The 14,862-nt window shown below is 40.3% G+C and overlaps 2 protein-coding genes across 2 annotated transcripts; one reads left to right on the top strand and one right to left on the bottom strand.

Annotated features, from left to right (window-relative positions):
- Nucleotides 1–212: 212 nt before the first annotated feature.
- LOC117551237 (mitochondrial-processing peptidase subunit beta-like) lies at nt 213–4,095 on the bottom strand. The gene is made up of 5 exons (XM_034224014.1): nt 3,957–4,095; nt 2,945–3,082; nt 2,195–2,281; nt 991–1,120; nt 213–428 (listed from the first exon to the last, which is right to left on the bottom strand). Exons 1-5 carry the CDS (start codon nt 4,038–4,040, stop codon nt 226–228), a joined length of 642 nt encoding a protein of 213 aa, XP_034079905.1. The 5' UTR covers nt 4,041–4,095; the 3' UTR covers nt 213–225.
- Nucleotides 4,096–4,449: 354 nt separating this feature from the next.
- On the top strand, nt 4,450–7,247 carry phax (phosphorylated adaptor for RNA export). The gene is made up of 2 exons (XM_034223996.1): nt 4,450–4,607; nt 5,332–7,247. Exon 2 carries the CDS (start codon nt 5,339–5,341, stop codon nt 6,548–6,550), a length of 1,212 nt encoding a protein of 403 aa, XP_034079887.1. The 5' UTR covers nt 4,450–4,607; nt 5,332–5,338; the 3' UTR covers nt 6,551–7,247.
- The last annotated feature ends 7,615 nt before the right edge of the window (nt 7,248–14,862 follow it).

Below are 14,862 nucleotides of genomic sequence, written 5' to 3'. Positions count from 1 at the left end.
ACACACACACACAAACACACACACACACACACACACACATACCACACACACACACACACACACCACACACACAACACACACACACCACACACACACACACACACACACCACACACACACACACACACCACACACACACACACACACACACACACACACACACACACACACACACACACACACACACACACACACACACACACACACACACACACAGGTCAGGGTCTCACTTGATGTTCTCGGTGGGGCCCAGGATGGTCCGTCCCAAAGCAGAGTCCCTGTACGCAGTCGCGTGCAGGTAATCAAAGACCACTTCCTGCAGGTTGGTCTCCACTTCCTGCATCTCTCGGAGGATCACCCCCCGCTCCCTCTCGATCTCCGCCTCCCCCAGCGTGCTGTTCTGGATGATGTCTGCCAGGATCTCCACAGCTGGGGACAAAAAACACATTTAGATAAATGCAACGTTTTTCCATTTCAAACTAATCAGTCAGTGCTGTTCAGTGCATTGAATGCGTCGCAGCCAAAATGCTTATTTAGCTGTGGTTTGTTATCTTCTGTTAATGTCAAGCAAGTATTTTCCATTACTTGCTTGTAAAGCGCTTTGAGCAACAGGAAAATCGCTATATAAATAACATGTATTATAATTATTTGTCACTGAATGTCAGGGTTTGTGGAAAGAGGAAGGGTTTTGATTTAGGTTCAGACATTTTCTTTTGACCGTGTGGTTCTGCTTTTAGTTATTGCTTTACTTCATTAAACATCTTAAACTTTAGTACTATCTATTATCCTTTAACTTCAGAAGTACCAAGCCTAGTCCTAGCGACTTCATTTATTGAAAATTGAGCCTGAACAGAACGTGTTATTTTTGTTTGTGCCAAATTATGGATTTTTCTCTTAATGATTGTTCGTCCTCTCCTCATGGTGACATGTTCCTTTCCATCATAGCCATTTGTATTCTCTTTGTGTCCATCCCCACACTGCTGCACTGTACCTCGTGGAAGATCTTTAGAGAAAGCTTTGGCGTAATACACCGTTTGTTCTCGAGATGTATAAGCGTTCAAGTGAGCTCCCATGTTCTCGATCTCCAACTCCAGATCCAGCTGGGAGCGCTTCCTGGTGCCCTGAAGGATACAAAGGACAGCAAACCTGTTATACTTTGCATTGTTAGAGAAAAGGTGTTAGACAAATATCACTCGTCACCGGCTTGATCTTCAATCTCAGGATCCATGTGTTTCTGATCCTCTCCAGAATGGAAGTAGTCATCACATACAGAGCATCAACTAGTTCCTGAACAGTGTCCTTCACATGCTGATATCCAAGAGAGGGAGTTACGCAGTCACAAGATGGAGGAGTACCAAGTTCTTTCTCAAAATGTTGGCTTTTTTCTGAAAATCTCATAATTCTGACTTTTTCTCAAAATGTCTAAATTCTGACTTTCTCTCAAAATCCTGACTTTTTCTCAAAATCCTGACTTTTTCTCAAAATGTTGACTTTTTCTCAAAATTTCTAAATTCTGACTTTCCTCTCAAAATTCTGACTTTCTCTAAAAATCTAAAAATTCCGTATTTTTCTCAAAATTCCGACTTTTTCTAAAAATTCTGACTTTTTCTAAAAATTCCAAAATTCTGTGTTTTTCTCAAAATTCAGACTTTTTCTCAATATCTCAATCTCAGGATCCATGTGTCTGTGATCCTCTCCAGAATGGAAGTAGTCATCACATACAGAGCATCAGCTAGTTCCTGAACAGTGTCCTTCACATGCTGATATCAAGAGAGGGAGTTACACAGTCACAAGATGGAGGAATAGAAAGCAGTATTCAATGTTTACTTCAGATTAGCTCCACGTCAGAAATGAGCATGCTTGATGTCTCTCTCCATAGAGGCTGAATCATCATGTTAATCACATAGCTATCATCTGCCTCAAACAGTCCTGATGCTCTTCTAGGTAATCACACATCCTGTCATGTTCACAGCTACAGTTGGGATGCCTTTGTTATCATGTGACTCTCAGACTGGAAGAGGACGTTCAGTATTTTCCCAACAAAAGGCAATTATTTCACTCTGTAAAATTCACCGTTGTATCATTTGCAAGCATGTGTTTATAGAAAAATCGACATCAAACTTCAATAGCTGTTGCACGATGCAAATAAGTCACAATAGAAGACAAGAAAACGTATGTTCATGTTTTTATCTCACCTTAAATGCCATATGTTCCAGGAAATGTGCTGTGCCATTATTTCTGGCGTTCTCGTAGCGACTGCCGGCATCTATCCAGAGGCCCACCTGGAACAAAACAGTGAATTAATGAAGCTGCCTTCTGCTTTTACCAATGTTGTGAACTAGAGATCACTTTTTAAATGTCCACTTTGCTTGGTCTTATCACAATCTCTAATGTCATGTATGTGAAACACCCCTTGGGGCTGCATGTATGTATAGAATGTATGCTAAGTAAATAAATAAATAAGTTCAGTTTAACTTTTTTTGTCGATTTGCTACACTTAGATACTTGAGTCTTGAATTGCCCGATGATTGTTTGACAAGACAGGGTCCAAAAGAGGGTGTGTGTGTGTGTGTGTGTGTGTGTGTGTGTGTGTGTGTGTGTGTGTGTGTGTGGCCTAGCATTACTATACTTGTGGGGACCTAAATCTGTTTACACAGTCACGTGTGGGGAATCATTAATTTTAGGGTGAAGACTTGGTTGGGTTTAGGATTAGGTTTAGGGTAAGGTTAAGGGTAAGGTTAAGGGTAAGGTTAAGGGTAAGGTTAAGGGTTAGGCATGTGTTGGTTATGGTTAAGGTTAGGATAAGTCTCCAGGAAATGCATGTAAGTCAATGTAATGTCCCCTGAAGTGATGTATACATGGTATGTGTGTGTGTGTGTGTGTGTGTGTGTGTGTGTATGTATGTATGTATGTGTGTGTGTGTGTGTGTGTGTGTGTGAACTTACTGTGCAGGTGGTGAGCCCAGAGTCTTCTGAAGACACTCTGAGTCCGTTTTCTAGAGTTGTCACCTTAGTTTCAGGAACATTGAGGGCCACTTGTTGAGCAGCCTGGGTCGATAACAGTCTGTGAGATCCAGGTGTGAGCTGCAGGTGGAGAAAACACACACATGATGATACTACTAAAAGAAAAGTCTATCGTTTATTAGGAACAAACAAACAACCAATCTTCCTGCAGAAAGGACTCAAGACTACATGCACCATCTCATCATTCCTTGTTGTATGAAGCTGTGTTGCAAAAACAATCCCACATATGTTATTAATCAGTGTCATAGCCTAAAAAGGTCAAATTCACCAACTAAAATAGAGTTTTAAACACTAAGACAGCCATAGGTTCAAATTGAGTTCAAGTGGTTGTAATAGTCCTTCTACACTGAAGAAAACTAAAGTCAAATCAGCTCCAAAAGATGAAGACTTCTTGTCTTATAAGTTGAAAGTCATGATTATACAAACACTGTTGTATATATTTACTGTTGTACCTTCTATGTATTAATACCTCTAAATGCGTGTATATGTGTGCATTTATGAGTATGTAGATGTGTATAGGTATATTTAAGTTGGGGTAAAGGTGTGTATGTATGTATATAAGTCGAAACTAAATGTCCTGTCTGTATCACACAAATAGAGGAATTGACAATACATTTGACTTTGAAGGGTATACTAGGGTTGTACTAAAATGTCCAATACATTAACAGTCTATCATGATGACACTGCAGATTTAGGACAGTGGCATCATATGTTACAACCCACCCGTTATTGATAATGAATTTAAATGACCTGTGTTTACGTTTAAATTAAATTATACTTCACATATTACCAGAACTTGAATTGCCTTATGTAAGCTACCAGAGACTTTAACTGTCAGCAAACATTGAGAGCTTTTCCTCAGTTAAACTGTAATTTTGACACCTGGAGAGAAGGTATAATAACCAAAACACCACCATAAACACAATCTTCTTACCCTGTTTGAAGAAAATGTCTTCAGTAAATTCCTTTGAAGGAGATTTCTCCCAGCAGACGTGAGGCGCTGTAAGGACGCCGCCATATTGTTTGTTTGTCACACTGCGCATGCGTCGCGTTCAATCACGCAATCTTACGCTACATCCGCCGTTAAGGAGCAGAGGATTTCATTTAAAGGAACAAAACAACATTTTTGCGAACATTAAAACGTTTGTTTCAAATAAATAGTCAAGTCTCTACAGTCCATATGATCAAGAGCTCCTTAAATCTTCCAAATCGACCTCAAAACAGCCTACAGAACTGCGTTTTTGCAAATAATTACAGAGTTTAAATTGAGTATTAGTTCTAGGCTCCGTCAAAAAGTATAATTTTGTTTGTTTTTCTGATTATATTAAATATGATTTACTGTTAAAATAGTCCCATTCTTTCTTACTTTTGTTTTCCATCGTTCAGTTTATTTTGAAAGGATCTGTCAGTTGGGACCCGGAAATGGACCTTTCTTCTCGCGCGAATCTCTTCAGAAATCTCAAGTTTGTCTTCTGGTTGTCAACGTTCTTCATAGCTCTCTATAGTGAGTATTAGAGACAAAACAAGGGTTAAAATACAACTTCATGCAGAGCAGAGAGACCACTACGGAGTCGGATATTTGAAGGTATTTCAGCATGAACAAAACCCTTGTTTCTCTTCTCTGCCTGCGGTTTAATACCAAGATAGTTTCGCTAGCTGCTAATGTTGTGTTAGCTCTGGTTGCTAATGTTGTGTTAGCTCTTGTTGCTAATGCGTAGCCCTAACGTTGGCTGATGCATTAAGACAGTGGGCGTTATTATGTATACAGAGGTGGAAGAAGTACTCAGATCTTGTACTTGAGTAAAAGTAGAAGTACTTGAGTGTAGGAATACTCTGTTACAGTAAAAGTCCTGCATTCAAAATGTTACTTAAGTAAAAGTAGAAAAGTATTATCATCTAAATATAGTGAAAGTAGCGACAGTAAAAGTAGTCATCGTGCAGATTGGTCCATTTCAGAATAATATATATGATATGTTTTATAATGATTGATCATTAAAGTGTTCTCAAAGCTGGTGAAGGTGCAGCTAGTTTGAATGACTTTGTATACTGCAGGGTAGCTGGTGGATTTACTCCAGGTGGAACTAAAGTCTGATTCAACACTTGATTAGATTTCACATCATTCATCATCTGTGAAGTAACTAAAGGTATTAAATACATGTAGTGGAGTAAAAGTACACCATTTACCTCTGAACTGTAGTGTAGTAGAAGTACACAGTAGCAAAACATTGAAATTCTCAAGTTAAGTACAGCACTTGAGTAAATCTACTTAGTTACTTTACATCACTGATTATCTTTGGCGTGCCTTCCAGACAAGAAATGGCCGGTGGAGGGGATCTAATGGACGGTGACCTGGAAGATGGAGAGATCTCCGGATCTGGCTCGGATACTGAGATGGGAACAGCCCAGGTTCCTGCAGCTTTTAGCGGTCAGTCCTTCCACAACAGAGCCGCTGTCCAGCCTTCTGCCGCCTCGTACAGAAGTGGAAATAAGCCGGTGTCCAGCGACAGTGACCAGGATTCTTCGGACGAGGATTCGGCCGTTTGGCGCCACAAACGCCTGAAAGCATCCAGCGACGCCCAGCCGCCGCCTTCCAGCACCACCGCCACCCGACCAGAACCGACCCGAATGGACGTGCCGAACGCTCCAGGAGGCCGAAAGGTGAACAACATCTGGGGCTCTGTGGTGCAGGAGCAGTGCCAGGATGCCGTGGCTGCAGAGCTGGGCATATTTGGCATGGAAGGTGAATTCAGCATGTCCAGCAGGAATGTAGAGACGTATAACTTTGTCCTGGCCCGTAAGATAATGGACAAGGAGAGGGAGCTGGAGAAACTGGCGAATAAAGACGGAGAGGTGAACATGCTGGACACGGAGCTGGAGGACTACATGAAGGAGCGAGGATCAGAGGAGAAATCGGGAGGAGATACCAAGAGGAAGAGATCGGCGAAAGAGAGAATCGGCCCCCGAGCTGAAATGGACACTAAGGGTCGATATGTAGTCACAGAAGACGACCTTGAGGAGAGGGTGACGGATGAGATAGCGTACAGGCTGCGGGAGCCTAAAAAAGACCTAATCGAGCGCATCGTTAAAGTCATCGGGAATAAAAAGGCCATCGAACTGCTGGGAGAGACCGCCACGCTGGAGGAAAATGGCGGCGTGTTCACGATGGACGGCAGCAGGCGAAGGACGCCCGGCGGGGTTTATCTCTACCTCCTGAAGAACACACCGAGCATCAGCAAGGGCCAGATCAAGAAGATCTTCTTTGAGGAACAACACAACGACTGCAAGAGCAAGAAGGCGGCGCAGAAGAGGAGGAGGAACATGGTGGCGAAGAAGATGAAGCAGGCCATCGGCACGCTGAACCTGCAGGAGCACGACGATGTCTCCAGGGAAACGTTCGCCAGTGATACTAACGAGGCTTTGGAGTCACTGGAGGACGCTGGAGAAGAAGAGGAAGGTCAGGAGGAAAGCGCTTCGGGCATCGAGGACACGGCGGTGGTCTACAACGCTGCAGATCTGGAGGTCTTCTGAGTGATGTATGAACTCTGGGAGGTTTTGAGCAAGGACACTTAGGATGACAACACAATACTAAAAGTGCTGTCTGCTGAATCTTAACACCTGAGTGATCTTTGTTTCGCTTCTACATTCAGACGAGAGCTTATGTTAACGTCATAGATTTCACTTAAACACAGAATGACCTGCCGTATGAACTCTGGCAGGTTTTCAACATGAACATTTAGGATGACAACACAATACTAAAAGTGCTGTCTGCTGACTGATTTCACATAAACACAGAAGGACACAAGACAGGGGCTAAAAGAGAGACACACACACACACACACACAGTCTGAACTCTGGGAGTTTTCAACAAAAACATGTAGGAATTAAAATAACAACACATCAATAAAAGTACAGAATCCAAACTGATCCTTTTTGTTGCTTTTACCTTCGAAGGAGAGCTAATGTTAACGTCATGGATTGATCGTTTTCAGCACTTAAAGTGTGATTTGTGATTTGTGATATAAATGTCATTGTTCATTTTTCAAAACGTCCCTTTTTTTTGTTGAAGCATTGTTGGAGAAACAGTAAAGCTCTTCTGTTTATGTTCTATCATAGTATCTGTCTTTGTTTATGCATTTAATTCAGATATAAGGGGTCTGGATTTACTAAATTAATTTGTGTGGAATATGAATAAAGCTGACTCGGGTTAAATGAATTAAAACATGAATTGCATTCTCTACTCTTTTTTTAAATGTTGTTTACTTTCTGAAAAATATATATTTACTCTTATTATCGATATGTATATATTCAGAGAGTTTATTTATTTTAACATCCTTTAAAACATTACATTTAAAATACGATATCAACTCAACATTTTTATTTCAGCATAATTGTAATTGTCTTCAAATATGTAGCGAAAAATATCCGATCAAAAAATATAAATCGTAGCTACAACCTTTAAAACACATACACTGTATATATATTCCCCTTAGCAACGAGCCTCGCAACGTCCCGCCGAGTGTGTGTGTGAGGAAGTCCGTGGATTGGTCCAAACGTAACGGCTCCGAGGACGTAACATAAAGGCTCCGCAGATTGGTCCATTTGGAAAATACGTTACGTCACTATACCCGAAATACGTCACTATACCCAAGAAGTAAACAATGGAAAAAGCGAAATGTCCAACGAGGCGTTCTGGGGCAGCACAGACAGGTCTTCTCTGTGTTAGAGCTTTACTCGCTACAGGGTGTACTTTGAGGGTTTGTGACTCTGCAGACCGTTCACATGCAGAACAACCTTCATAACACACAAGGGGACGGGTGATAACCAGAAAAGCATGACATGGGACCTTTAAGAAATATAAATTGCAAGAATTCTACATAATGTTGCCTCTACATGTTTTTATTCTTGCAGTTGCCAGATTGGACCAGTAGGTGGCAGCATAGGTCTGATTATGGTGGTGGCTATAGCCTGAACTTTGTAGTACATTGCTTTACTTACTTACTAAATGTTTGACTTTCCTAACAAGTATCTCACACTGTCTTTCTCTCCTTTAGTTCTGGGCGTGTAGCATATGTTGATCTGTTTGGATATATGTGATAATATGTTGATAAATGCAGCTTTAATGTTCCATGTGCCCCGTTTACCATCTACCGCTTTTGCTTCATCTTCAGTATACAAATGCCCCCTGCTAAGGTGATATCAAAGTGAACTACGTGGCGCCTTGGAATGATCATCTCTCGGTTCATGCCTGCCACATGAAAGACCCAGGAAAAGCATGTTGAATAATACCCACCATTTATGGCTATTTCCATATATGCCGTCTGTTTTCTCTGATAAGCCAGTATAGTGTAGTTCATGCGGCAATTAAAGCATCTGATTAATGCCTGAAGTCGACTGTCACTGCTCATCTGTAGTGTGTATTGCATTCGACTCTCTGTTCACATGATGGCAAACAGACGTGTATTGTTTACTCTGCGATCAAAGCCAGAGTATCAAAGAAATGTGAGCAGGACATGTCTCATTATTCATGGTGGAGTTTGTTGCATGCAGGCTCTGGTCTCAGGACCTCTGCATCTCTGTATCTGTCACCTGGCAACGAACTTGTTGCCTGGATACAACACGCTGTTTCTTATTTCTATTGGATCAAACAGAACCAGGGTTGAAAGACTTGTCTCTCTGGGAGGTGCTGCATGATGTCAGCACTCACAGGGTCCCCATGTCCCCCATTTATGATGGCATTTCTTTGGGAGTTGTTTCCCATTCATTCTGGGGTTTATTTAGGAGTATTTCCCTATTAATTCTGTTTTTTTTTGTGTGGAAGTTTACCTATTAATTCTGGGGTTTCTTTGAGAGTATTTTCTCCATTTAATCTGGGGTTTCTTTGGGCTAATTTCCCCATTTATTCGGGGGTTTCTTTGGGCTAATTTCCCCATTTATTCTGAGGTTTCTTTGGGCTAATTTCCCCATTTATTCTGAGGTTTCTTTGGGCTAATTTCCCCATTTATTTGGGGGTTTCTTTGGGCTAATTTCCCCATTTATTCGGGGGTTTCTTTGGGCTAATTTCCCCATTTATTCGGGGGTTTCTTTGGGCTAATTTCCCCATTTATTCGGGGGTTTCTTTGGGCTAATTTCCCCATTTATTCGGGGGTTTCTTTGGGCTAATTTCCCCATTTATTCGGGGGTTTCTTTGGGCTAATTTCCCCATTTATTCTGAGGTTTCTTTGGGCTAATTTCCCCATTTATTCTGAGGTTTATTTGGGCTAATATCCCCATTTATTCGGGGGTTTCTTTGGGCTAATTTCCCCATTTATTCTGAGGTTTCTTTGGGCTAATTTCCCCATTTATTCTGAGGTTTCTTTGGGCTAATTTCCCCATTTATTCTGAGGTTTCTTTGGGCTAATTTCCCCATTTATTCGGGGGTTTCTTTGGGCTAATTTTCCCATTTATTCTGGGTTTCTTTGGGTTAATTTTCCCATTTATTCTGGGGTTTCTTTGGGCTAATTTCCCCATTTATTCGGGGGTTTCTTTGGGAGTTTTCCCGATTTAATCTGGGGTTTCTATGTCAGAATTTATCTATTTATTCTGCGGTTTATTCTGGGGTTTCTTCAGGAGAATTTCTCCGTTTATTCTGTGGTTTCTATGGGATGAAACAGAACCAGGGTTGAAAGACTTGTCTCTCTGGGAGATGCTGCATGATGTCAGCACTCAGAGACAACACATAAAATGGCTGTGGATGTGCACGCAGAAGATAAACATTACTTTTGACAGACACCACATTTCTTTGAGCATCGTCTCCCCTCCGAGCCGTGTCATGGATGAACGGCTGGTATGTCACAAATCAAGACTTTTAGAGAAATCTGTTCAAAGTATTTTCCTTTCTCTGACGACGACACAATAAGTAGTTAAATGTATCAAGTGTATCCGTGCACTCCCCGCTGACCCGTCAGAGCTAATCCTGGAGACAGAGAGGCAAGAGAGGCGACTTTAATGAGACAACCATGCTCCGGGCAGAGAGACTCACTTTTTAAATGTGTCTTGCTATCACAGTGTCTCACATCAGATGTCTTCTCTGAGCTACAGCTGGAGGAACAGCAGCAGTAAAGGTGCGTTAGGTAACATCAGGACTACTGAGTCTCACCACTTTTACCAAAACAAGTGACCCAGTTTGGAGGAGAAAGGAGACGATGGATCACTTTGATTAATGTCAGCTCTGGAGATGATGTCATTATAACCCAAAGACTTAATGTCAGTGAGGAACAGTTTGCACCTGGCTCATGTACAGCTCAGTAGGGATGTTAATAATTAAACGTAGTAGTGGCTTTAAGTACGCCTGAGCCGGAGTTGTTGCTAACTTTGATGCTAACCTCCTTCTTTGTTTGAGTCTGGAGGAGATGTTGCATTGATTCGCTGAAAATTAAACTCTACACACATTGAGAAAACCCAGACGTTATGGCAGGCAAACACACAGCTTTATTCTTTGCAGTTTACCTGTTGATGCGGTGAAGCAAAGCGTGAGGTAAGATGTCAAATCACCTACTTTGATGGAAAGATGACAGTCTCTTCTTGGTTGTTGGACTCCTTACTTCCTGTGTGTTATATAGTGTATATATTACAACAATTACAAAGTTGTTTTCTTTATTGAATGCATGACTCTCTGTGAACGTCTAGTCCGCATTTTGTGACATTATGGTCATTATTTCTTGAAATACATGACAGACACAACCCCCTTTAGAGGAGACTACATTTCACTATTTTTGGTTAAAAGAAGAATCCAAACTATTGAAGAACAGACCATGAACTAGCTTCAGGAAGTCCTTTTAGCCGAGTCAACATAAATGCTCTTTTAAGAAATATTTATCTTCCTATCTTACATTTAAGTTATACAGCAGCCCAAATGATTTGACAGCCTTCTCAATTGAAGCGTGAAATTGACAAGAAGTCCCAACATTCAGTTTAAATTTAGAAACATCTTTTCAAACCAAGCATGCAATTGCTGAGAGTGGCCAAGAAAAAAAGGACCCGGAAAATAATGATAATGCAATGTATTTTCTGACAGTGCTTATTAAATGAGCTGAAATAATGATAGATCCCTCAAAGTACTCAGTACAAAGTACATATTGACAGCATTGATGTTACAGATGCATTTGTATGGGATTGAATGATTTAAAACGTATCGAAAGCCATCATGAATCCAATGTTTTTTTCCCCTCCACAAATATATCAAAGTAATATTAAAAAAGCATTCCTTGGGATTTTCTGATGGAGAAAACTAACTTTGTTGTCAACATCCGAGGTTAAAATGTACCGCGGATTTATATGACTGCACATATTCTCCTTAGCAACGGTCTGTTCTCCTTAGCAACGGTCTGTTCTCCTTAGCAACGGTCTGTTCTCCTTAGCAACGGTCTGTTATAGAGAATAAACAACCTTCGGAATGTCCAAATTGACCTATCAGAATCCAGTACTCAATAAGCAGGGAAAAGTAGGTGTAATGAAATATAATATTGTCTAAATATATCTCGGCTCCAATGCCACTGATTTCCTTGATGAGCCATAACTGAATTCCTTTTCATCGATGTTCCTCATTCTTGACGTGGGTGGCCTTTTTTGTCGCTGTTAAGCAGCCAACTATGCCAGCACCCCCCCCCCCCCCCCCCTCTCAATCAACTTCCTCTTGACTGCCTTTTTATTTTTTTATTTTACTATATACTTGTTTGCCTGTCCTTGTTTGTCTACCCTCCCTCATACTGTAAAGCGTCTTTGAGTTGTGAAAAGCAATATATAAATAAAATGCATTATTATTATTATTTATACGACTGTCTTTACATCCTTACAAAGCTTTAAGTGTATATATGACGTACAGCTCTTTCTCTGTTTCTCTCATCATTCAGAGAAACAGTGTTAAAGTAATTGGCTGTGACGTGGGCCAGCCTCCATTAACCAAATGTAAGTGGGTGGTTTTCAGTAGGTGTAGCTCAGTGGGCATTCACACTGTCTAAATCAACAGAGTAATGTAGAGCAAGTGAACAGTTTTGGGTATCAGCATCACAAATAGCCAGTCAAAAATCACGTTAAGGTGTGTTCAATCAATCAATGTTTATTTATATAGCCCAATATCACAAACGTTACATTTGTCTCAGTGGACTTCACAGTTTGTACAGAATATCAGTATGACAATACGACCCTCTGTCCTTAGACCCTCTGTCCTTAGACCCTCACATCGTACAAGGAAAAACTTCCGGAGAAAACCCACAGTTTAAAGGGAAAAATGGGAGAAACCTCAGGGAGATCAACAGAGGAGGGATCCCTCTCCCAGGACGGACAGACGTGCAATAGATGCCGTGTGTAAATTGAAGAGATAATACATTTACAACATAGGTAGACCAAATGTTAGGAAATGCATCTGTGTTGTTGCTCTGGTCCTGCCAGACGCCCACCTTAATATATATATTTTTTGGTGGATCTATCTTATTTTTCTTTCGTTTTTCCACATAAATTCTGGCGATTATTTGGGATTTTTTTCCGATATATTCAGTTTTTTTTTAGGAGTATTTCACTATTTAATCTGGGGTTTCTTAGCGAGTTTCCCCATTTATTATGCAGTTTCTTTAGGATATTTCTCCATTTTTTCTGGCATTTCTTTGGGAGTTTTCTCCTAATTTATTCTGGGGTTTCTTTGGCAGTTTTTCTCTTTTTATTCTATGGTGTCTTTGGGAATTTTTCCTCCACTATTCTAGGGTTTATTGTGAGGTTTCTTTGGGAGTTTTTCCTTGTGTGACGCGCATCTAAGGACAATGGGTGTTGTATGTTGGACATATCATCATATTGGCATGCCCCGACCCATCCAGTCTGCTGATATCTTGCTTTTTAGGTCACTCTCTTCTAAATGTTTTGATCTGGACCAAGTCGCGGCGTCCTCTCACTGGATGTCAAGCTCATTAATCTGACGGTGACTTCTCCACCCCGTCATTCCTCTCTGGCCCTCAGATAATGGGCTTCTATTATGTCCACCACTCTGTAATTGTCCAGACTCTCAGACCACGATGATTGCTTTTGGCACCGTAATGCCCTCCGAACTGCTTCACATTTGTCTGCCCCATCAGTGAGAATATAGGTCTCTCATAATGCATACTTTGAGACAGCACGGAGTAGAAAAGTTCTGGGTTTTTCAGTATGTATGCAGTGGGCTGGGACCTCTGAAATGACGCCAGTTTGCTATTAAATCTGCAGATGCTGAGAATTTTTTTTCAGTGTGAATTGTTTCTTAGCTTGATACCAGACGTCACATCGCAGAATCTTTCTGTGATTCAAGTAGGTCAGTAGTTGTTGTTCTTCCTGAATTTGAAAACAGCTGAGTCACTCTGAGATTTGTAGAAGTGCACTGATAATTGGAGGACGGAAAATTGCCAAACTACCACTCCCATCTGCAAATGTGATCTTATTTAGGTGCAGAGGTGAAGTAGTGGAGTACAAATACTTTGTTACTGTACTTAAGTACATGTTTCTGGGATCAGTACTTTACTCCACTACTTATTTTTCTGACGAATTTTATTTTTACTTCTTACATTTTGAACACAAATACCTGTACTTTCTACTTCTTATATTTTGAACACAAATACCTGTACTTTCTACTTCTTATATGTTGAACACAAATACCTGTACTTTCTACTTCTTACATGTTGAACACAAATACCTGTACTTTCTACTTCTTACATTTTGAACACAAATACCTGTACTTTCTACTTCTTACATGTTGAACCCAAATACCTGTACTTTCTACTTCTTACATGTTGAACCCAAATACCTGTACTTTCTACTTCTTACATGTTGAACTCAAATACCTGTACTTTCTACTTCTTACATGTTGAACACAAATACCTGTACTTTCTACTTCTTACATGTTGAACCCAAATACCTGTACTTTCTACTTCTTACATGTTGAACTCAAATACCTGTACTTTCTACTTCTTACATGTTGAACTCAAATACCTGTACTTTCTACTTCTTACATGTTGAACACAAATACCTGTACTTTCTACTTCTTACATGTTGAACCCAAATACCTGTACTTTCTACTTCTTACATGTTGAACACAAATACCTGTACTTTCTACTTCTCACATGTTGAACTCAAATACCTGTACTTTCTACTTCTTACATGTTGAACTCAAATACCTGTACTTTCTACTTCTTACATGTTGAACACAAATACCTGTACTTTCTACTTCTTACATGTTGAACCCAAATACCTGTACTTTCTACTTCTTACATGTTGAACTCAAATACCTGTACTTTCTACTTCTCACATGTTGAACTCAAATACCTGTACTTTCTACTTCTTACATGTTGAACTCAAATACCTGTACTTTCTACTTCTTACATGTTGAACACAAATACCTGTACTTTCTACTTCTTACATGTTGAACCCAAATACCTGTACTTTCTACTTCTTACATGTTGAACTCAAATACCTGTACTTTCTACTTCTTACATGTTGAACCCAAATACCTGTACTTTCTACTTCTTACATGTTGAACCCAAATACCTGTACTTTCTACTTCTCACATGTTGAACCCAAATACCTGTACTTTCTACTTCTCACATGTTGAACCCAAATACCTGTACTTTCTACTTCTTACATGTTGAACCCAAATACCTGTACTTTCTACTTCTCACATGTTGAACTCAAATACCTGTACTTTCTACTTCTTACATGTTGAACTCAAATACCTGTACTTTCTACTTCTCACATGTTGAACCCAAATACCTGTACTTTCTACTTCTCACATGTTGAACCCAAATACCTGTACTTTCTACTTCTTACATGTTGAACTCAAATACCTG

This window comes from Gymnodraco acuticeps, unplaced genomic scaffold, assembly GCF_902827175.1.
Source record: "Gymnodraco acuticeps unplaced genomic scaffold, fGymAcu1.1, whole genome shotgun sequence".
Classification (NCBI taxonomy): domain Eukaryota; kingdom Metazoa; phylum Chordata; class Actinopteri; order Perciformes; family Bathydraconidae; genus Gymnodraco; species Gymnodraco acuticeps.
Note: the sequence above shows the minus strand (reverse complement) of the source record. Positions and strands in the feature narration are given on the sequence as shown.